This window comes from Pipra filicauda, unplaced genomic scaffold (assembly GCF_003945595.2).
Source record: "Pipra filicauda isolate LSUMZ 115617 unplaced genomic scaffold, ASM394559v2 scaffold498_size1627759_pilon, whole genome shotgun sequence".
Classification (NCBI taxonomy): Eukaryota; Metazoa; Chordata; class Aves; order Passeriformes; family Pipridae; genus Pipra; species Pipra filicauda.
This window is the reverse complement of record NW_024104640.1, coordinates 1,592,442-1,616,727: the sequence shown is the minus strand read 5'-3', so window position 1 is coordinate 1,616,727 and position 24,286 is coordinate 1,592,442. Positions and strand designations below refer to the sequence as shown.

Below are 24,286 nucleotides of genomic sequence, written 5' to 3'. Positions count from 1 at the left end.
AGCCATGGGGACAACTAAACCTCAGAAATGAGAATATTCCTGTGGATTCAGCACTGCAGGAGGAAAAATACAACCCAAACACATCACACACAAAAGCAGAGGCTGGGCCTGGCTGATCCCTCGCTCCCTCCAGGAGGGCAGTGGGAAAGCTGGGGGTGATGTGTTTGTGCTGCCCCAGACACAGGGAGTGCTCCTGAGCCAACTTTACCCCTCCTGCCTTCAGAACCAGTAAAAACTCTGACCCAGCACATGTGGAGAGCACTCACTAGGACGTGAAATGCTGGGTTTTTAAACTACAAACAGGATGGAAAATTCCTCCAGCCCACGGATGAAACGCCGAGGAAATTAAAGAGGGGGAGAACCTCTGAGGTCATTTTACTCTGCTTTTCACTTTCAGCAGCCAGAGTTGGATTGTTCCTTCTGGGCCTGAACTTCCCTTTTTATAACAGTTTAAAAGGCTGCAGTTATCAGCTCCCTGCACTAATGAGCTCCAAGGGCCTGCACTGGACACAGAATCACCCCTGGAAAATCAATCCCTGCCCTGCAATACCAACTGCCCAGACCTTCACAAGGAGCCAGAATGAGCCTGAAACCCCTTTCTCGGGGTATAAGAGTAAAATCCTTCACATGAAAAATAAAACAAGGAGGGGAAAGGCTTCCCTGAACTTACCATGATCTTTAACCAGAGCTTCCATCTCCTCCTGGACACCTTTATGCCACTCAGTGATATCCACGTGCAGGGAGTAGTCACAGCAGGATTTGCTGTCTGCCCATTCTCTCCACTGGTCAAATGCTGTCAGCAAACTGGTCCCTGGCTCGGGAACCACGTGGTCAACTGGGAAAGACAACCAAAGCACTGGTAAATGGCTGGCACAGAAGCTTCCCTGGGTACCTAAGATGCTCATGCTGTGCAGAAGTTGGCATGAAAACAAGACATCCACCCCCTTCCCCTTAAAACATTTGAGTTTGAGATTTCTAAGTGGTTTCTGAAGCAGGAGATGCAGCCAGGAAAATTCTGGAGCAGCAGCTGAAGGGGAGAGTTGTTACTACAGCCCCTTTAGTGCAACTGGTGCTGCACAACCCCACCAGGAGCACCTTCCAGGGACACGGGAGGACTGGAGGGAAAATCCCAACTTGGACCTTGGAATTGGACCAGAAAGAGCTGCAAACAACTGTCTCGTGTTGCTGACATGAAACTCAGAGCAGTTTGAATCACCTGGAACAATGGAAAAAGTCTTGTGTTCACTTTTTTAGGACTTTGGATAGTGTTTTCAATGACCTGGGGTGCCCAGAGCTTTAATACGTGTTCATGCTCATCAAGTTCCTGTGATTTCTTTCCCATTCCTAGATCTTTAGAAAGAGCAACTTTTGGTTGTTTATTTGAGGGTTGTGATTTTTCTTTGTGTGTTTTGTTTTGGAAGGAGCAGGACCAAGAGTTTGTCCTGGCTGGAGAGGCACCTCCTGGAAGCAACAAAGGTCCTGCTGCCTCTGCATCTGCTCAGTTTGCTCCTCACTCCAGCCCAACACCTCAGGTCCAGCAGCAACAGGGCTCAGAGGCAGAGCAGCCCCAAAGGGTGACACCAGAGACTTGGATCTGAAGGTTTAGTGTTCCTGGTTTTCATCTGAGCACGTGGGATCTCTAAAATCTCCTCTAGACACGGTGAAATAAAACAAGCAAGTCAGCATCTCCAACCCTGAACTGCTGCTGGGAGAGCAGGAAAAGCCTGTGGGACTTTGGGGGGTCACTGCTGGGGAGGAGGAGAGGACCTGGCCTGATTCTACATCAAAACACACACCAAAAAAAAAATAAAAGAATGCTTCAATTATCAGCAGAGAAACTCGAGGGGTTTATTTTTAACTTCGTGGTGAGTATCAGGGCTGCCATCAGCTCAGCAGCTCTAAATCACAGCTGGGGGAAGAGACACAGCCCTGGGTCCTACTGGCTCTCAGTGGAGAACAAAGCTCTGCTTCACCCCCACACAGACACAACAGCCAAGATTTACTGGTTTTGTGCTGCCTTAGGAACTGGATTTACACCAGGAGCTCTCACCCTGCTGCAAAACCAGCACAACCCTCCTGAACAGCCACGAGCTTCAGTGTTGTGAGGACATCTCTGATGTCTGAGCTCTGCAAACACTGTGGGAAGCCAAGAGACGACCCAAAATCATCCCTTCTCTCTCTGCCCACCCCCTCCTCCTTTTGCAAAGGAGACTGTGTGACAGGTCAGGATATTTCTGCCTTCCCAAAAGGTCTGTGTTGGCCCTGGAAGCAGCACCCCAGCCAAGGGAAGGACACGATGTGCACATATTTGCTGATGTACTGGCAGTGCAGCTGCAGCTTTGATCAGCTCAGGGCTTCAGGAGTGGCTGGTGGTCTCTGTCCACTCCCTGCCCAGCAGAGAAATCCATGCTATGACTGAAAGCTTTGACATTTGCCTGTTGTCTGGCATCACATCAAGGATGTGCTTTTTGGCCACCATTGGGAAAAGCAACCCAAATATAACCAGACAATCAACTGACCTGTTCTTTAAAAAATCATCCAATTCCTGTTCCATGATCTCCTCCTCCCCAGTGGTCAGAAACCTTCTGTTAACTTCCAGACTGAACTGTTTCTTGGCCACTACAAAGCCCCTTGTCACTCTGCCAAAGTTAATCTTTAGCTTAAGTAGAACGAACAACAAGGAGAAAAATAACATTCCCTTTGCTTTACCAGTGGGATACAGAGAACCCCCAGGTCTGCACAAATGGCCTTAACACAAGCACTGTCTTCCTCAGCCCACTGCCCAGTTAAAAAGTCAAAAAAAAAAAAAAGCCCATTTCATCTCTAACACATCACAGTCATAAATCCATCCCTACTCAAGGCAAAAGAGCTCTGTCAGCCCCAAGATGATGGATGGCTCGTGGGCATTGGGAAATCCTGCCTGAAGGCACCAAGGGGTTAACACAGAGTCTTCACAGCCCAGCACAGAGTCCCCAGGAATGACTCTGGGGCCCCCAGGAACGACTCTGGTGTCTGGGATCAGAGCTTTATCACCATCTCAATTCATGCACAGCCCAACTATGACTAATAGGAGGTTGTGGAGGGAGTGGGAAGAGGGGTAAGGGAGCTCTATCAGATCTCTGACAAAGTCAGACCACAGCTGGTTGCAATAAGGGGAAGGGATGGAGGTGGTGGTGGTGCATATGTGCAGCTCCAGGGCTCAGGAATATCTCAGATGGAAGCTGTGCTGCAGGCACATCTCACAGCAGCTCCCCTGAGCTCCCTGACAGCCAAACCACCCATCAGCCCCATCAACACACAGCACACTTTGTCCCCACAGCAGTTTTCTGCCAGGCAAGTATTAGTGATCAACCACTGCACCACATCCACGGGGAAGAAGAGAGCAAGGAGGAGGCCTGGGTGTGCCAAGGGGAGACAACAAAACCTGGGATTAAACCAGTCCAGAGCAGAGCAGAGCACGGGACAGTCACAGTGACATCCCTGGAGAAGGGTCCAAGTGCTGGAGGTCAGGCTGGACCTGGCACACAGCACCCTGGAGCAGGATGGACGCTGTGCTCCCACAGGGGAGGAGGCACAAACAGCAGGGAAGACATGGAGAAGGTGGATGTAATCCCAAGTTTGAGGTAATTCAGACACAAATGCCAAAGTCTCCTCTATTTTTCCATCCTTTGTTACAATGGAAGGGACCAACCACCTCACAAGATCATGGCCCACATCCCTACACGGGAGGGTTGGGGTTTTTGGGAGACCAAATCAGTACGAAAGAGCCTAAACCCTGGAAAGGAGAGGAGCCAGGGTTGGTTCTTCTCCTGCTGTTGAAAGAAGCACTGCAACTGCTCCTGCCTGCTGGCATGGCCAGGGATGGCTCAGGGAGAGTCCTCCCAGTGCTCAGGCACAGCTCGAGAGCCGGGAGGAAAACAAAACAGCTTTTTCTTGGAGGCCTGGGAGCAGCAGAGAGCAGCAGATGAAAGCTCCATCCCGCCGCGTTCCCACAGCCCCAGGCTCCCAGGATGACCCTTGGGGATGGATCTGCCACAGGAGCAGGGACACGAGGCCTCCTGAGCCACGGGAACACGCAGGGAATCCAGCCAGGGAGACTTCCCAGGAGGGAAAGGCAGAGCTGGCCTGACCCTGCTGAGCTGCCTCTCCCGGGGGATCCCATCTCACCACCCCATCTTCCCTCCCTTCCCCTCGGAAAGCAGGGATGTGGGATCCCATCTCACCACCCCATCTTCCCTCCCTTCCCCTCGGAAAGCAGGGGTGTGGGATCCCATCTCACCACCCCATCTTCCCTCCCTTCCCCTTGGAAAGCAGGGATGTGGGATCCCTGGAGCAGCCTCTCACACAAACTGTGGTCACCCCTTTGTCCTCCCTGATCACCTCGTGCTGCCCAGCCCTGATGTTTTCTCTTCCAGCTCAATTTTAAACTCCAAGCCAGCTCCAAAAACAGAAAAAAAACCCAAAAGAATTTAAAATAAAAAAAAAAAGTGAGAGAGAGAAAAGGAAGTATCACTTCATCATTAGGAGATATTTAAGTGATTCCAAGATTTATCCTTTCTTTTAGTCGTTCTCCACACTTGAAGCCCATGAAAAAAAAAAAAGCACACAGGACATCAAAGGCTTCCAGTATAAAATGGCCTGTAAACCTGGAGGGACTGGGACTGAGAAAAACCTTTTGTGAAGGTGAAAGCTTCAAAGGAGGAACAAAATCGTCTGTGGGCTTTGGAGTGGCTCCCTGAATCAGAGTGAAATTCAGGCCTAATCCTACATTTCTCTTTATTTAACTTCCACTCTCAGTAAGTCATATGGCAAAGCCAAGGGTAGTGGTTTCTCAGCTATGGGCAGGAAACATCCTCTACATTTATTTTTTAAACTTCTGAGCTGAAAAATCTCAAAAAAACGTGGCTCAGGAGCAAACCAACCTGTTACATCAGCAAAGGAACTGCTTTAAAATAACAATAAGAACAAGGGGGGTTAGATATTACAAATAATCTCTTTTTTTTTTTCCCTTGGTAAAATCCTGACAGGATTCCAAAGCGACTGGGAATTAGGGGGATGGATTTAAAGGGAGTGCTCCAGATATGGGGAAAATAAAGTGAATTAGAGGGAATGGATTTAAAGGGAGTGCTCCAAGTGTGGGGGAAATAAAGTGAATTAGGGGGAATGGATTTAAAGGGAGTGCTCCAAGTGTGGGGGAAATAAAGTGAATTAGGGGGATGGATTTAGAGAGAGTGTTTTAAGTAGGGGGAAAATAAAGAAATACAGTTTTAACATAAGAATGGAAAATCTAAGTGGGGTAGGGAAGTGATGGCATCACTTTATAAAGTGCATTTACTAATCACATATTAGCATATTATTATCATATATTAACATATAACCTGTATTAGAGTCTACATAATCATCCCATTTACAGACACACAAGTAATTAAGAAGCTTGAATTACTCCTACTTGTTTATAGAATTTATAGAATCATAGAATATCTCAATTTGGAAGGGACTCACATGGATATCAAATCCAACCCCTGACTCCACAAAGAGCAGCCTAAAATTTGGACCATGGCAAGCTTGGCTTTAAACATCTCTTTGTCTTCATTCAGCTTTAAACCCACCCCATGTGTTTCACTCCAAAGGGTGCCAAGCTCAGCTTTACAAAATGTGGCCTCCCATCTTGGCCCCCTTTCCCAAACTGGGACCCACTGGTCCTTCCAAGCTTTTTCCTGGAGCAGGGAGATCTCCAGAGGTGGGCACCAGGGATCCAGCACAGAAGGCTGGGGAATTAACCCCCGGCCTGCAGGATGCTCTGAGAGCAAAGCCAGGAGAAAAATCCCACATAATCTCTTTCTGGCACTTGGAATCTCTCAAAAAAAAAAAAAAGAAAAAAAAGAAAAAAGAAAAAAAAAGGCAGTTTCAGAGCCATGTCTTTATGGTTTTGACCCCTTGCTAAGCTCAGGAGAAATTATGGCTTCAGTGAGAGAGCTGAAGGCAGCTCTTTTTGCCTCTCCTTGCAAACAAAACTCCACTTTTTGGATGGATGTGCTCATGGGTGGGGATTAATGGCTTTTATAGCTTCCTGGTATTGTGGCATGTGCATTTTTTTCCCCTCTTTTTTGCATCCTGCCTCATTGGGGCAGGCCTTGGCTTGCAAACAGCCCCTTCCTGCAGCTTCTATTAATAGCCCTTGCTTCCAGCTTTCCCCTGGAATGGGTTTTTTTTTTCAACTGGTCTAATTAAGTGTCATCCAAAGCATGCATGAGATTTTTCTTGGGCTTCAGCTAATGAACACCACCACCAGGAAGGAGAAAAACTACTTGATGTGGACAATATAAACCTGAATTAGGGTCAGATGTTACCAAAATTGTGTATGCAATAAAACCATGTACTCAGGGCTCCAGTTGCTATTCTAAACTGCAGTTTTACTCATTATTTCCTGCTCCTACAAGCATTAAATGTGCCCTATTGTTTAAGAGGAGTTTATAAGGTGAAAATCCTTTAACATTGAAGCTTAACTGTTAGCAGGCAGATTTCCCCTACCCAAAACTTGAAATAGCAGCTTGATCACTATAAACACATCTGCCTGTTTAATACCACTTAATCCCCACAGCAACTGCATGTGATGAAATCTGGTGAATTTATTGAGTTGTACATTCTGTCACAAGGCATTTTATGGAGAGGTTGTAATTAAACTCAGCCCTGGTAATTGCACAGCTCCCTAACTCCCAAGTCTGGAGCTGTTGTGGGGCTGTGGCTGCAGAGTTCTCCTGGCACTGGGGTGAACTGGGGAAGCAAGTGGAATAAAATCAATATACATGAACTGCAAATCAGGCCCTTGACTCACCCAAGGAGCTTCATAGAAGATTTATCCCATAATCACAGACCTTACTTTAACCAATTCTCAGCTGGTAAAACACCACAATCCCTTCTAATTTTACCTGGGTATCATGACCCTTTTATGTGTCAAGAAACTGAGCTACCAAAAGCTGTCCTGTCCAATAACAAAAGCTGTTTCCAAGTCAAACCTCCCAGCAACAAAAATTCTGATTTAAGGATTGAAACCCAACCTCCAGCTCAGCACAGGAAGAGACCTCAGCATCCATTCAGGATAGGAGACCTCAGCACTTCTGAGCTCAAAAAATCCCAAATTAAGGAACCAAGAAGAGTCTCACACCTCCCATGTTCCGATTTCATCCCAATTCCTCCTCTCAGACACGCTCCAGGTCCTGTTTTTGATCCATGGCAAGGAAGGACAGTAACAAGATCACTTTGAAGGCAACTGTTCCGTGTACCTGGTGCACCTGAACTGCTGCACTTGAAGGTGATTAGAAGCCAAATACAGGATGTTTTTGAACACTCTGACTCCAGCAATCAGAATTTAGCTCGGCCCATTTGTGGGGATTTATTCCCACGTTATTTTACTGTGGGGTTTTTTTTTTCCTCCCCCAAGAAAAGATACCGGAATAAAGAGATTATTCTGAAGAGTAACACCCCGGCACAGAGCAGCACTTCCAGTGCTAATCCAGCTACCCAAGGGCTGTTCTCCTGCACGAGTCTGCCAAACTAAGAGAAAAAGCAGCTTAAATGACATCACACGTTGTTTTCTGTCAGCTCAGGCCCAGTTTACTGGACTCAATGCACAGAAATCAGAAGCTGGACCAGGCTCAGAAGAATCAGACTTATCTGTGCTGCCCTGATTACATCCTCAGCCTGCAATGCTGTTCCCTTATTCCCTCCCTGATGTCATCCAGATATTTCACTTGTCCTTTTTGCTGATTGCCTCCAAAATACAATTAATAAGTGAAGGCCAGCTGGACACAAACACAAAGAGCAATAACTAATAACCCTCTCCAGCAGCTGGAATGATGAGGTATTAAGGTCAGATCAGAAAAAAAAAAGGCTCCATCTCTTCCCAGTACAGGTTTATGGCACATCCAAGCTGTGCTTGTACCTCAGGAGGTCTCCATGGCAGAGGAGGAGGAGGAGAGCCAAGTTCAAAGGAGATATTTAAGTGATTCCAAGATTTATCCTTTCTTTTAGTCATACTCCACACTTGAAGCCCATGAAAAAAGAAAAAAAAAAGCACACAGGAGATCAAAGGCTTCCATATAAAATGGTCTGTAAACCTGGAGGGACTGGGATTGAGAAAAACCTTTTGTTTGTAGCCAGGGATTTCAAGGGAAGACAAAACACAGCCAGAGCAGCACATCCAAGGGGCAAGAGCTGGATCAGGAACAACGGGACAAAGGATCACGTGTCCCTCTCAGGTCAGTGGAGATGGATCCTGCCCGTCAGGCTTTTTCCACTACCCAGGGAGCTGGAATTTGCATCATTATCGCCAAGTTTTGGCTTCTTCAGCTTCATTTCGTGGCCCACAGTTGTCTCAGGAGAGTTGTGTCCTGCAGCAAAGGCTGCAGGATGGCAGTTTTTACAATGGAAATCTGTCGTGGTTCTCAGAGAGCTTCGTGTTTTCAGGATTAGAAAAATAATTTTTTTTCCCCCCCTCAAAATAAATGTGAAGAGTTCTAAATTATTACTTTTGATTTTTTTTTAATAGAGTTTGTGAGGGGAAAAGGGGGGGAGGGAAAATTCAGCTTGGTGCACCTGTCCTTTCCCCCTGTGTGTTTGCCACAAAAAACATCTCCCCTGGCTGGACAAGGCCCAGACAATTCCCCTCCTCGTGGCTGTGATGAAGTGACATCCCTTGGGAGGAAAAGGTTGTCACCAATCAGCATCACACCACTGCCACTGAAACCACTGACAGTTGTCACCCAGAGCCACAGGCAGGGCAGCAGGAGGGGGTCAGAGCTCAGTGTCACTGCTCCTGGGGACACCTGGGCTGGGCTGGGATGTGGAGGTGCAGCAGGACCTGTTTTCTAACAGGACAGAGATCAGGCAGCACATTCACCCACACACACACACACACAGCAATTTTCTGAATATCTGCTGCTCCTCCCTCAGCTTTCTAAGGCTGATACTGCCTGTAAATGAGCTCTGTAATCACTGACCTGTAGGAGGTCCTAACTAGATTATCCTCAGTTTAAACAGACACTCCTGGACAGCCCCCAACTGCTGAACTTGCCTCTCCAGGTCTGACACAGCCCAGCCTGGCCTGGGGTCTTCCCAGATCCACCTTGGGGGCACAAATCACCCCGCTGGAGAGGACGGGCAGGATGGGCATCCCCTGCCCTGCCAGCCCAGAGCCAGACACTCAGCCTGGGGCTCTTCCAACCCCAGACCTCCAGGACAAACTGGTTTGGGAAACTCCCACAGACAGGAGCTGACGTTCAGTTGAATTTTTTTTCATTTTAAGCTGCACTAAGCTTTGAGGGCCAGCTGCTGCATTCTGCACCTCGGCTTCATTTCCTGTCTCAAACATGATACTGGAAGGAAATTCCTCCCTGGGAGGGTGGGGAGGGGCTGGGATGGAATTCCCAGAGCAGCTGGGGCTGCCCCTGGATCCCTGGAAGTGTCCAAGGCCAGGTTGGAGCAACCTGGGCTAGTGGAAGGTGTCCCTGCCCATGGCAGGGGGTGGGATGAGATGAGTTTTAAGGTCCCTTCCAAGCCAAACCATTCCATGATTCCGTGATCAGCCAGAACTGCCCCTGGATCCGTGCAGGACACTGGGTGGGAATCACTCTGCTCCTGCCACCCTAATTCTACTCCTAAGAACAACCTGCACATCTCAGCTTTTCTCCACCTGTTGCTGTGCTACAGAACTTTCTGATTTCCCAGTGGAGAAAGTCTCTGCACCTCAGTCTGAAAAGTGTTCTGTACCCCACCAGTAGCTGAACTCTTCCCTTTGGACACTGAGACTAATCCTGAGAAATCTTATCTGCAATAAAGCCTGTTGGGAATTATCATTAACTGTCACTCACTCTGGAATGAGAGTTTTGAACCAATACTGGAGTATTTAAACAGAGAACCCCGTGACACAGCCCCCAGCTGCTGAACTGGCCCCTCAAACAGTCTGGGATCTCCCCAGAGCCATGAAAAACCCCAAATTTGGGGGCACAAAGCACCACATCCTCACTGTGCCGTAGTTTGACGACTTCCCCCCTTCCCTGCAAAACAAAAAAAATGGTTCTCAAGGAACTCCTTCCCCAGCTCCTGCTGCCTGCAGGCTGTGCCAGGGAATTTCATTCATATGTAAAACACCCAGAGTCCCCCAGATTCCAAAAATATCCACCCTGCACACATGTAGCTGCTTCAGGAACAAAGCAATCTGGTGAAAACACGCCCGAGAAGTGGCTGAAAGGGGAACTTCCAAAAGCATGGACCTTTCTGATGGGCTTTGAAAACCCACCAAGGTGTTTTCCAGGTGATATTTGCCTGGTGAATCCATTTTATCACTTAAAACAGGACCCAGGAAGCCAAAAGCCCTTTCCTCTGCATCTGCACTGGGATGGATGGGGAATATCTCATGGCTTGGTGGCACCCAGTGTTTCCCAAATTGGCAGCTCCACACAAAAATGATCACTTCTTACTTATAATATGAGGTAATTAATTGAATTAAAGCTACAAGCCCTCAGCAACAAAGCCACCTCCCATTCTGGGCAGCCAGCAGGGAGGAATTAAAGGACATTCCCACTGTCCCAGGGGCAGTCCCAGCACTAACTGCAGTGTCCCAAGGGAAGGAAAGGGTTCTCCCAGGAGCCACAACTCCTAAGTGCCCATCTCTGCATTCCTGGGGAATGCACAGGGCTTCCATGGGAGTGAGGGCTGGGAAAAGCTGCAGGCACAGCCCCGAGCTGGTCCCAACTGGCAGTTTCTAAGCAAGGCTGAAGTTGTGCCAGACAGGAGGAGCTCATTTGTATTCCTGAAACATTTCTCCCTCTCACCAGAAAGATTAAAAAAAAAGGAAAAAAAAAAAATCCAGTTCCTAAGAAACAGATGGGATCTGTGGACTGAAGGGGCTGAGGGAAAGAGGGGGAAAAACCACTCTGCTGATGGAAGACATCAAATCCCACCCCACAGACAAGGCTCCCAAATCCACCCCGAGTGGGAAATCCTGCAGGGAGTCGGAGCTTTTCCTTCTTTCAGGCACCACTTGCTTCCTTCCCCTGCCACACAAAGCAGGGAGTTAAAAGCTCCTGCCTGCCCAGGGTGGTTTCTGCTGAGTCAAGCTCAGGGGAAGGCACAAGAAGCCAAGGAATTGGACACCAGTAGGAAGGCAAAAAAAAATCCCTGCCCAGAAAAAGAGGCCAAGAAAAGAGCCCCAGGCACCATTTCCTGCTGCTTCCTTTAAGACCTTGTCTGGACTTGAAGGTGATTAAGGCAGTTTATCCAGCAAGGTTTAACACACATGGCCTGAAAACCCAGCACAGACAGCTAATGGTGTTATATTAAGGCAGGTGGGTAACTATATTTTATTTTTTAAGGGTTTTTTCCCATCTGCAGTAGACAGGCTTTACCTGGAGGACCCAACTCTTCCACCTGCACCCTTCAAAATATCACAGACATTTTCCATTAATGGAAGGGGCTGTAAAAGGCACTGACACATCAGAGATGTCTGGTGGCTTTTTACTTCTCCTTTGTGTCATTTCTAAGGCCTGGGACTTGGGGATGAGAGCACTGGACATGTGAAAGCAAGAACTTTTGGGACCTTTGGGACTTTTCACAAGGCCATGCTGTTATAGGACAGGGGGGAACAGCCTTAAAGTGAAGGAGGGCAGGATTAAATGAGATATTAGAAAGAAATTCTTAACTATAAGGATGGGGAGGCCCTGGCACAGGTTGCCCAGAGAAGCTGTGGCTGCCCCAGCCCTGGAAGTGTCCAAGGCCAAGTTGGAGCAACCTGGGAGAGTGGAAGGTGCCCCTGCCCATGGCAGGGGGTGGCACTGGATGGGCTTTAAGTTCCTTTCCCACCCAAACCATTCCAGGATTCTACAAGAAAAGCACTCAAAAGCAGCTCTTCAAAGAACATGAACTCATCTCCCAGCAGTGGGAAAGCAGCACTCCTGATCCCCAGCATTATATGGAATCAGGGGTATTAAGTGCTATTGCATAAACAGACAACACTGGTTATTTCTGCTGAGCAAGAGCCAAATCCCTCTTTTTTGGATGCATGGAAAAATCTGGGTCAGTCCCATCTGCAGGAAAACGGCTGCACTGTCAGTGCTGCTGCCACTTCCACCCTCCTGTGTTCACAACCAGGCTCCAGCACGTGTGGAATATTCTCTGTGCTCTCCTTCCTCTGCAGAGAGGGGATGGAGCAGGTCCAGAGCAGACCAGGGCAAAACAAACCCAGCCAGGGCCCCCCTCACCTGCTCCTTAAAAAAAATCAGCCTTGCCAAGGGGCAGAAGGATGGGAGAGGAGCAAGGGGGGGATCCAGAGCTGCCCTGGGGAAGGCAGAAGATGGGAAAAGAGGGACAAATCTATCTGACTCACAACCAAGCCGTGCTAGGTGGTTTCAGAGGATTCCCAACACCAGGCACAGGGATTTCACCTTCCAGCACTGATGGCCCAGCCTGAATATGGGAGAGCCAGAGTTACAGAGCCAGGGTGACAGAGCCAGGGCTACAGAGCCAGGGCTACAGAGCCAGGGCTACAGACACCATCACCCGCCAGGCACAGTTCCTCAGCTCCTCCAGTCCTTGGCTGCTCCTGTTCCTCACAGGAGTCCGTTCTCTCAGTGCTGAGATGACAAACAATAGCTGCAGCCCAAAGAAGGGGGGAAAAACCCCCCAGCACACCCAGCCCAACACACCCCACATCCCAGGGCTGCACAGCTGCTTCCTCCTGTGCTCTCTGGCAAAGGACATCAAGGGCTTGGCAGATTGCAGCCAGCTCCCAGGGAGCCCCCCTTTGGAAATCCCAGCAGAACAATAGAGGATCCCATCCAGCACTGCTGGGAGGCTGGAGCAGGGCAGGCTGTGCCTGGACAGTAGCTGCACACCCCGGGCAGGCTGAGCCTAATGGACTTAGAGGGGCTTAAGAGCTCGGGAAGAGGAGCTCGCACCAGGGAACTGCCCATCTCTGCTGACAGCCCCACTCTCTCATTAAGGATTTTAAGCCTGCCCTGAATGAAAGCAACAAACACACCAGCAGGAAGCTGGGAGTCGGTGGAGCGAGGAGATTTAGTGGGAATCAGTGCCCAGGCTGGAGTGGGGGGGGATAAAAAGCACCAAGGGCAGCTGAGAAAGGGCCACGGGGACTCTGCACCCCCGGCAGTGCCACCCCCTTAATCACAGAGTCCAAGGGAACCTCCACCCATATAAAGCACCAATCACTTTTTCCAGAAGCAAGTGGATATTTTCACTACATTTCTAGAGAATTAAGCATTTCTTTGCTGCAGAAGAAGCAGTGCCAGAAAGCCAAAGAGCCCCAGAGCCAGGGCTGGTCCAGCCGCACAGTTCCTCTTTCATCTCTGGGTGCAAAGAGAAACAAAACTGGGGCTGGTGCCTGGGGAACAATGCAGTGCTGTGTACACACAGCCAGGGACTTGGTGAGACACTGCAGCTCTGTGGTTGCTGCTTTTGGATGCAAAATGCTTGGTTTTATAATTCCAGCTCAGCCACAAGTCACTGCGTGACCACTGCTGTCACCTCCTCCTGTGCCTCTGCTTCCCTCCTCCTCCTCCTCCCTTCACCATTTAGACTCTTGCTCTCCACCAGGATAAAATTAACCCTGATAATATAAAATAAAGGCACCCAGAGTGAGGTACAATATGATCTAGTCTTCACTGGTTCATCTAAATACCTTTCTAAACCCCACTCTAAGCTCACACAGCCTTGTACTCTGACCTCTTTTGGGGCAGCTCCACTCCCTCAAGTCATGCTCAGATCAAAAACCAAGAGGTGAGGAAGCCACCTGGAAATATTCCCTTCCAGCAAGGTGGTGACCTTCAGGATGACCCGGGAGAGACCTGGTGTCACCACACTACAAATATGACTGAGCTGAGCAGCTCAAAACCTGCTCAAAACCTCTGCCATCCTGCCCACGAGCTCCTTAATAGCAGGGTAAGGAATTAGGAAGCTGAAGGCAGCCCATGTGAGGCTCCTGAACCTCCCAAGATACACAGGCTCATATCCCCAGTGTCCATCTCCATGTTATTAGGAGAACTGCTAGACAAGTTCAAAAGGCAGCTGCCTTCCAAGTCACCAAGCCAGGAAAAGCTATAATTTCTCTCACTGTAATTTCTCTCTATGATTATAACAGTGGTTGACTGAGTCAACACAGGCAATGTCAGCAAGAGATTTCACCCAAGGACAGCAGAGACCCAGGGAAGAGGCAGAGCCTGGGAGGAGGGGCTGAAATGTGTGTGGGAGCTGGCCTGGATAGCTGCAGTTCTCACTGGGATATTAAACAGGCTCGAGGATCAGAGAGACAGTAAATATACAGAGCTTAACTTCATCCCTTCCCAAGGGCTGGGAGCAGAGAAGGTGATCCTGCCTCTGCTGAAATCACAGGGAGTTTTCCCACTGGTTTTGATGGGGATTTTACCCATCCCAGGCAATAAGCAACCAAACCATCAGCAGGCTGGGAGAGGCCACCCTGGCCCTGGCACTGAGTCTTCCTTCTCCAACAGCTCCAGGGACTGCTTTATATCCTGGGGCATCAACCTATTCCAAGTTGGGAAAAGAGGGGCTCAAAAACAGGGTGTCCTGTGCAGGGACAGGAGCTGGACTACAGTGACCCTGGTGGGTCCATTCCAACTCAGAGATATTCTATGAATCTATAAAAAAAATGCCATTTTTAGCTCACAAAAATTGTGGCTCCGTGGATGAGAAAGAACCTCTTGTAAAGGGCAACTTCAGGCAAAACTCTGGAAGGACTGTTCTCTTCCCATGGAATACAGGGGAGCTCAGGGAAGCAACCCTGATGGGTTGGAGCATCCCTAATACACCTCCCTCCTGCAAAACCTTCTGCGGATCGTTCTGGAATCCTCCTTTCATCCTAATGCCCAAACACTGCATTCTGACATTTGAAAAGGGCCAGAATCCAAGTTTTTTTCCAGAGCAGTGTTATCCTAAAACACACAGGGCCGTTCCCCCTCAGCTGACAGGCCCACACTAATATTGTTTTAAGGTGGGGACAGAGAAAAAGGGTCGTGCCAGTCGTCATCTCAGAGCAACAGCCCTATCACAACAGGTCATGTGAGCCCAGCAAAACCAACTCTGTTTGTTCCTACATCAGCAAAGTCAGCTGGAGCCTTGCCTTTGGCACTGGGGAGGGCAGAGACAGAAGGATCATAGCTGGAATTCCTGCTCAGATGGCCCCGGGGGAACCAGCAGCCAGAAAAGAAATCAACCCTAATTCCTCAGTGAAGCAACCTCGGGAGGGCTCAGGAAACCAAGGGCTGGGGGGAGCACAGAGGGTGTGGAGAGAAAAAAACTGGGATCAGCACCCCCAGCCCCTCTCCCTCATCCCAGCTGAGCAGGGGGTGAGTTGGGAATCGGAGCCAGAACCGCTTCCCACCGGGATAAATCACTACAGACAACACAGGTGCCCCATTTGATCCCAGAATCCACTTGATTCCCCACCTCTGATGCTGCAGTGCTGAATCTACTGGAAAGGGCAAGGGAAGCAAAGGAGAACAGGGCTTGGAAACAACAGGTTACATTCCTGAACTCCCGTGTGCTCCCCCTGGGAATTAAAGGAGCAACGTGGAATCCGAGCTGAGCTGCAAAGGAGCTCCACTGAAACTCCAGGTGAGTTCCTGGCACTGCTGAGGTCGAAGCCAAAACTCTCCATTAACTCCCCAAAGCCAGAATTTCCCCCCAAATTTTGACAAACCAACCATCAGTATAGGAAACATGGCCAGGACTCTTTGTTTTAACTCCACTGCAAACCGTACGTAAAATAAATATTTCCCTACAGTGACTGGAAAGCAAAACAGCCTCAAAGCCACCCTCCTGCATGAAAATGGGAAATAAATTGAAGCATGAAGCCGACCAACCTGTTTGCTTGCCCAAAATTAGGGCTGTGTATAAACAGAGGGAGTAAAGGTATTTGTAAATAAATCACATCAAGTTTGCTTAAAGCACAAATGAGGAAATGTGGGGGGGGTTTTTCCACAAATCTCACATCCAAAAAGGCTTTTTCCCCCCCCCCAAAAAAAAAAAGCCCAGGAACAGAGGCACACAGTGGGACACGTGCCCATGGGAGGAGCAGGTTCTTTGGAAAAGTCCCAGTATTTAAAATACACAAAGATACAACTCTGAGAGTGCAATTTTCAGGCTGTAATTTGTCTGCAATATTATGAATCCAGCTCGCTAAACATTGCCCTACTTATCATAATAAGAAAAGAAAAAACCCTCTGCCATCAACCACATCCCACCTGCTCTGGGAAAGGCCACCCACCAAGAGCACGTCCAGGAGGGCAGCTCTCCCTGCTCCAGCGTGGAAAAAAACTCCTGCAAACGCTGGAATTCTGCTGAGAAAACAGCTGAGCTGCCACAGGGGCTGAAGCTCTGAAGCCTGGTTGGATCATTTGTCCTGATTTCCACAGCTCCAGTGGCTGATTCCCACCCTTCCATCATCCTCATCAGTCCAATTCGTGTCCTTGCTATGAAGCTTTGGTTTTTGTTCAGAGATATTTTGTATTTTGGTGTCTTAACGTGAGACACTCAGGAGGGTCAAGTTTAGTGACCAGCCTGCCCTGTCCACTGTCATCATCCAAACTGGGCTTGTTTGCCACAGCTGTAAAAAGACAATTTGTAAAAAGGGGGGTTCTCCTCCCACCTCCCCGACTCAGAGATGTGTTCCCAGCACCATTAGAGGGACATTCAGGCATAATTCAGTCCCAAAAGCAAAAGACATTATTTGCAAATAAAGCAAGCCCAGGTGTTTCTGAAGCACGAGGCTCTGCAGGGGTAAAATCAGGCAAACGAACTAAAGGGCTGCTCCAGAAAATTTTGCCAAAGCAATTTCTGCTTGAAACATTTTTCAAAAAGTGCCACTGAGGGAAATAATGCTGCTGAAAGGTCAGAGGCAGGCGACAGAGAATGTTATTTTGATCTAATTCAGCTTAACAAGGAAGAACAAGATGATAATTCAAGTGTGAACCAGGTGTATTAATAACAAAGGAACAACGTCAATGAACTGAAGCTGAATTTTCTGAAAAGAAAACACCATTTCAGTGTTATTCATTTAAACTGACAGCAAAGACTCGAAGAAAAACTGGATATTAGTGCACACAATGAGATGGTCCCCAGCTCCTCTCCCACTTCACATTCCCTGGGTGGGGTTACCTTCGTGCACAAACCTCACACTCTGAGGGGAGAACACCATGAAAAACCATTTTCCAGGTTATTTTAAGAAGTTTTATTTGAAGCTTTAGGCCAAGCTCACAGGCCAGGCTGTGTCTGGACCACTCCTACTCCCAAGCTCCAGATCAATCAACCCAAGTCCAGGGATCAGCCTTGAAGAGATGAGGATGTTCCAGTCCAAACAGAGCTGGGTTTGAACTGAGGAGGGTTAGGCTCATCCCTGGCTGAGCCTGAGATCTCTTTATATCCCTGGATTGGACAAGATATCCATGGATTGCACCAGCACCTGTCCTGAACCGTGGGCTTTTATTCCCCTGGGCCTGGACTCCCCTCCTGTGCAAGGGCAGCACCTCAGAGCACAGGACAGACTGAAAGATGCTCAGACACTGCACTACTTCACATCTTTATCCCTCATTCCTGTGGGCAGCAACAGACTCCAGGGCACCATGGAAGAGTTCACACTGCCACAGAGGGGGTTGGTTTTTCTCCAGCTCAGACAACATTCCCAACAATGACTTGCTGACGGAGTTTTAAGACCCTGGCTCTGACAGGCCAAGCAACACAAGCAGGGACAGAGAGCCTGGAGCTCATTCCTGAGGCATTTTGGAGGCAGAGGGGAACACCATGAGTGTCTAATCCTGGTGTCAGCAGAACAGTCAGTCTGTCTGCCTTTTTATTTTGAGGTATTTTCACTTCCCAATCCCTCTCTTCCCCCCAAAAGAGGAAATGAGCACAAAAGGAACCATCTCAACAAAAATCCTGTGCTAAAGCTGAAGTGGGCACGTGAAAATCCTTAAATAAGTGGCCCAGTTCCCAAAGACACACAGAAAGAACACTGGCATGGAGCTCCTGGGTGTGAACAGTATGATGGACATCCATCCACAGACATCGTGGAGACAGGAACTGAGGCGCAGGAACGTGGGGAATCTGCTCCTCAGCCTGCAACCAGAGGTCACAGTGACTGGTTTCATAGAATCATAGAATCATAGAATCGATTGGGTTGGAAAAGACCTCTGAGATCATCGAGTCCAACCCTTGGTCCAAATCCAGTCCATTGACTAGATCATGGCACTCAGTGCCACGTCCAATCTGCGTTTAAAAATCTCCAGGGATGGTGAATGCACCACCTCTCTGGGCAGCCCATTCCAGTGCCTGCAGGAGCAGACCCAAAACTCTGCTGAAGTCACACAGGCAGCCGGGCAAAGCCTGCCAGGGGGAAGTGACAGAGCTCAGGGACCACCCGGGCCCAAATGTGTGACTTCCACGGCTCCCGAGCTCACGTGAGACCGAGAAAAGGCCAGCTCTGCTGGGACAGGAAAACCAGGCACTTACTGATCATGGTGGTGCCCCCAGCCAGGGCAGCCTTGGTCCCTTGGAAGAAGTCATCAGCAGACGTCATGCCCTGCTCCGGCATCTGGAAGCGGGTGTGGACGTCGATGCCGCCGGGAATCACCATCCTGCCGTGGGCTTCGATGGTCTTCACCCCCCCGGGCACAATCAGGTTCTCCCCGATTTGCCTGGGGAAGGAAAAGGTTGCCAAGAGCAGGTCAGGCCCAGGCAGGTGTAAACAGACACCCTGGGCTACTTAACCTGCCTGCAGTTGGCTTTTTCCACCTAAAGGAGGGCACGGGAGCAGCACAACACACGGTGAGAGGACTTGATCCTTCCCCTTGGAGCAGCTGCCTAAGGGAGGGGGGGGGGTGCAAGTCCTTCAGGACATCGGGGCAATAATAAAGGAAATATTTTATAATTTTGTTTCTATACTTATATATTTTTATATTTATATTTATCTTGTATATATTGTAACAATTATATATCTAAATATAAATTATAAATATATTTATAATAAAGGAATTATATTTTTGTTTCTATATTTATATGTTTTTATATTTATATTTATCTATTTATATTATATATATTGTATCAATTATATATAAAAATATAAATTATAAATATATTTATAATAAAGGAATTATTTTATATTTTTGTTTATATATTTATATTCCTACTGTGTTTTACATTTATCTATTTATATTTTATATATTATATCAATTTATATATATAAATGGATATACATTTAAATATATATTTTTATATATAGTATATACATTTATATATTATATGTCTAAAAACTGATATATATTAGATATATAAATTGATATATATTTATATATATTTATATATAGGATATACATTTATATATTATATATCTAAAAATTGATATATATTAGATATATAAATTGATATAAATTTATATAAATATATTATATATATTTATATATTTACATACTTATATATAGTATAAATATATTGTTTATCTGAATTTATATAAATATAAATTAGAAATATATCTATATTATTTTTTAATAAAGGAAGGAAAAGGAGCCCCTGTGGCAGCTGGGGAAGGGGCTGTGCAAGTCATGGATTCTCAGTGCCCCCAAAGCAGCTTTGCTGGGGCTGCACTGGGGTGGCCAAGTGGCAGCTCAGCCCTTGATTCCAGCTCTCCCCCAGCCAGCCAGGTCTCAGCGCTGCTTTAGGAGCACTGCGAGGGGTTTTTGCTTCTCTGTTATCTCCTTTCCCTTCCTGCCCAAGCCCCTGCACGAACACAAATCCAGGCAGACCCTGGTTCCCAAATTCCTGGGGAGACCCTGGAAGGTGCCTCCAGCCCAGCCCCTCCCAGCCATCCTTTCACAAGTGCAGCAGTGGATTAATGACACCCTGCAATTAATGAGCTGTCCCTGGCTGGCTCCTTTAACTTTTAACCTTGATTAACAAAGCACATGTGCTGCCTGTTTATGCAGAACAGGAAAATTCCTTGTTTGTAACCTCTGGCTTGTCCTTTTTTTATTTTTTTTTTTTTTTTCCTAGGAGTAATTTTCCAAAGAAATCTGTAATGTATTTAACGTGCCAGAAAGGCATGTTTTCAGGACTGAAAACACCAAAAGAGGTCTGAACCTCTTCAACCACGGGCTGGGTTTGAGCTTTGAGGGGGGTTGGATTGATCTTTGCATTGCAGAACCAGAGAGGTCAGCGCTGCAAGAGGCTGCAAGAGGTCACCCAAGTCCAGCCTCCCATCCTAAAACAGAATTAACTGTGTTAGGACACTGAACTCTGGGTTCAAAATATCTGAAGTCATAACTCAGTAAAACATTACAGCACGGATAACTTCAAACACATGTGTCATCTCAGCATGGGGCTGCTCACATGGCTAAAATTAAGCACATGTAAGTACCTCCTTTGAGCCAGGGGGGTTTGGGCCCACTTGTTTATTTAATTCAACACCTTGTTTTTAAAGTCCCTTCATTAAACACCAGGATATACGTGAAATATTCTTTTTTTTTTTTTTTCCACTGCAGTTTAACAGAGCTCAGTGAGAGCTTAAGCCATTGCTTGCTCTCTGCAGTGCATTTCTGTGCATCCCCAACCACAGCAGAATATCAAGACTCACTTACTTTATCAACCCATCCTCCATGTAAATGTCTGCATAAAAAGACTGGTCGTCATTAACTATTTTACCACCTTTGATCAAGAGACGATCGCTCTGCAACAGAAGGAGACACAATTATTCAGAGGGAAGGCTGACAGTCTGCAGTGTCACTCCAGAGATAAAAGGGGAGGGAAGGCATCAAGCTCTGCATTATTCACCAGAGCACGTCAAAACCACCAGTCAACTGCTGCACTTTCAACTGCAAAGATAAAACATCTCACTGCAGCCCCGAGCCCTTTCATCACACCCGTGATCAAAAAAATATCAGGGGGGGTTTATTGGCAGCTCCACTCCTACCTGCAGCTTGGCAGCACCACGTGCAGCAGCAGCAGCAGCATTAAATAATCCTCGGAGGGGTGTGGAAGAGCCACATCTCTATTTTTGAGGCACAATTTCCTATCTGCACCCACACAGTGGAGTCACTACTTGGCTCAGCGTTGAGTCAACTGCTGTCAGGGAAATGGCCCAAAAGTCTGTTGCCAGGGGTTACACAACACAAACAACCTCCTTTGGTCCAATTTAGTGATGTCTCCCTGCAGTGGATCCTCCCGGAGCCCTTCCAGAGCTCCACTGCACGACCAGATGGAAGCGAGCAGGGAGCAGCACCCGGAGTTTGGGAGAAGGATTTACACAATGCTTATTAAGATCTCCTCGAATCAGAAGGCACTTTGGCAGGAACAGGGAGGTTGTTATAACAAAGCAGCTATCAGGCAACGTGATTTTATCACAGCACAGGGTACATCTCGCCTCTGCCAGATTTTAGGGCAAAAACAAATGTATCTTTTTTTTTGTTTGTTTTTTTTTTTTGCAGTAGCCACAAACAAGAGTGAAACACTGCAGAGCTCCGGGTGGGAGGAGAGTTAAAAGTGGCTGCTGCACCCCCCTGGCTCCTCCGTTCCCCACATCACAGAGGCATTTTTGAAGCAGATGAATATTTAAGGCAAAGCACACACATGTTACGCACTGTTTGGTTTAAACCACACCTTGGCCCCCGAATCTGCACTTGTACTTACTGTGATTCTTTTTTCCTCCTCCCAAAAAATGCCTTTGGGAGAGAACAAAGCGATCCCAGCACAGCCAAGGGCTCAGGGAACCAAAAGCTGACTTTAACAAGGGGTGGGAAGCAGGAATTTAACTCAGAGGTGCCCTGAACTTACAGAAAATATGTATAATGCAGTGACAGTGGTGCTCAGGGCCCTTATTTCAAGGAGCAGCTCCACTGGTCAAACAGAAGGAAGAATCAGGCATTTTCCCAAAAAGCTGAAGAGTTGGAGCACCCAATTCTGAACTGACACGGGCTGACACGGCCCTTTTAACACCAAAAAGGCCACAGGAATTTCATCAGCTCCTGTTTTATACCATGACATCCATCTTTTACACAACTGCTGAACATCTATGAGATGGCAAGTCCTTCTCCCTCTTTTTTTTTCAGTCTCCTTCCTCCTCCTGCTGCAACGGGAGACTCTCCCTGGGCAATGCCACCGAGTCCAAAAACAAAGAAAACCCCAAGATTTAAATTTAGGAGCTGCTGCCGATGCCAATGAGCCTGGATGAATTGAGGTGGGGTGTGAAAAACCCACCTGTCCTTCCAGGCCAGCCAAGTGTCCTACATGTTTATCACCTCCAGAAGCACTGCAGTGCTGATGCCACCTCCAGAGCAGGCTCCCTGTGCCACCACAGGGAGCGAGTTTGGCCTTGGATGTCACCCCCAGCCCGAGTCCCAACGCACTGGGCATCAGTTAGGGAGGGAGAAGGAAAAATATACATGTATAGTGGCCACAAAGATGCAGCCTGGGGCATTTTAATGATGCTTCTGCTAATAAGCAAGGGCTGCTGCTGAGGATTTGGAGGGTCTGAGATGAGGGTGAACCCTCCTGCTCATCCCCACCACCTTGCAGACAAAAGCACAGGCAGTTTGTGTGAGGCCCTGCCACTAAATCCGTGTTATTCACCCTGTGGATGCAGCGAAACCAGGGCAGCCACACATCCATTATCCTCCTTCTTCAAGCTTTAAGTCCCGGCTGGTAATTCCAGGTTTATACCACGGCAAATAAGGGCAGAATGTGATTTTCCCCATCCCTTCACAGGAGGGCTGGGCGCACACAACATAAATCAGAGCGTTCAGCCAGAAGAAAAATGCGTCATGTCACTCGTGGCCCGTGACAGGGGTTCAGCAGGAACCTCCATCTCTCTTTTAAACAGCTTTTTAAACTCTTTACCGTTGGATATTGGAAGGGAACTACCTCCCTACCCCAAAAAAAAAAATTAAAAAAAATAAATTAAAAAAAAAGGATGCTTCATTTATCACAGTTCTGTGCATCCCCTGCGTTTCTTCACCACTGTAACTGTCCAACCCAGCGGCTCCTGCCCAAATACTGACACGTCAAAGCCCCGTTTCCGAGCTCCCTTTCCTGCCCCCGAGGATGAGGAAGGAGGACGAGGATGGGTGTGTCCGTGGGGCTGGGCAAGGAGCGGCTGCCAAGGATGAAAAACTCTCGTGTCCAAAAAAAAAAAAAAACCACACAAACAAGCAGCGGCTCCAGCAGCCCGTTAGACGGGAATGCCTTACGTAACCCAAAGTTGGTACCCTCGGATCTGCAATACCTGCCCTAAATCGGCTCCCACAACAAGGAGACCGAGGGAGGGGGTTGGATTTTATATAACGGCTCCTTCCCTGCTCCCCCAGGATCGCTCCGAGACCTGCGCCTTGCCAGAAGCTTCTTGGGGAAGAAAAGGCGATCCTGGACCATCCCCGGGCGGGGATGGAGGGGCTCGGGTTGATCCCCCCCCGCCCGGAGCCGCCCCTTCGCCGGGATGGAGCACAAACCGGGGGCACCGAGCCCACCCCGGGAACGCACCGAGGGCAGGGACCCCCCCCCGGGAACACACCGAGGGCTGGCAGAGCCCCCCGGGGACAAGGAGAGCCCACCCTGGGAACGCACCGAGGGCAGGGACCCCTCCCCGGGAACACACCGAGGGCTGTCTGTCCCCACTCCGGGCACACCCCGAGGTCAGGGAGAGGCCCCCGGGGACAAGGAGAGACCACCCTGGGTACACCCAGCGGGCAGGGACCCTTCCCTGGGCACTTCCCGAGGGCAGGGACCCCTCCTGGGCACACCCCGAGGGCAGGGACCCTTCCCTGGGCACATCCCGAGGGCAGGGACCCCTCCTTGGGCACACCCCGAGGGCAGGGGGCCCCCTCCTCGGGAATACACCGAGAGCTGGGACCTCTCCCCAGGCACACAGAGAGGGCACCGAGCCCACCCTGGGCACACCCCGAGGGCTGGGAGAGCCCCCCGGGGCCGGGAGAGCCGACCCCAGGCACCCCCCGAGGGCACCGATGCCCCCGCCCGGGGGTCCCCGCGGTGCCGCGGGGGCGATGCCGCCGAACCCGCCCCCGGCCGGGGCTCAGCATCCCCCGGCTCTGCCGACCCCGGCCCCCCCCCCGGAGCCCCCCCGGGCGCTGCAGCACAGGAAGCGCCGCATTATCCCTGATCCCATTATCCTGCCCCAGCCCCGCATCGCTCCGGCACACAAAGGGCTCCATCCCCGCGCACCCCTCCCCCTTCCCCGCCGCTATTCCACTCACCGTGA

At 48.8% G+C, this 24,286-nt stretch overlaps 1 protein-coding gene across 1 annotated transcript in view; it reads right to left on the bottom strand.

Annotated features, from left to right (window-relative positions):
* Positions 1 to 24,286, bottom strand: part of DPYSL2 (dihydropyrimidinase like 2) — a gene marked incomplete at its 3' end in the record, with an annotated part of 45,788 nt that overhangs the window by 10,856 nt on the left and 10,646 nt on the right. The window contains exons 2-4 of the mRNA XM_039386644.1: positions 20,658 to 20,746; positions 18,538 to 18,722; positions 671 to 835 (exon numbers count right to left, since the gene is read on the bottom strand). Coding sequence (XP_039242578.1) covers positions 671 to 835; positions 18,538 to 18,722; positions 20,658 to 20,746 — 439 coding nt within the window. The remainder of the gene's footprint in view (positions 1 to 670; positions 836 to 18,537; positions 18,723 to 20,657; positions 20,747 to 24,286) is intronic.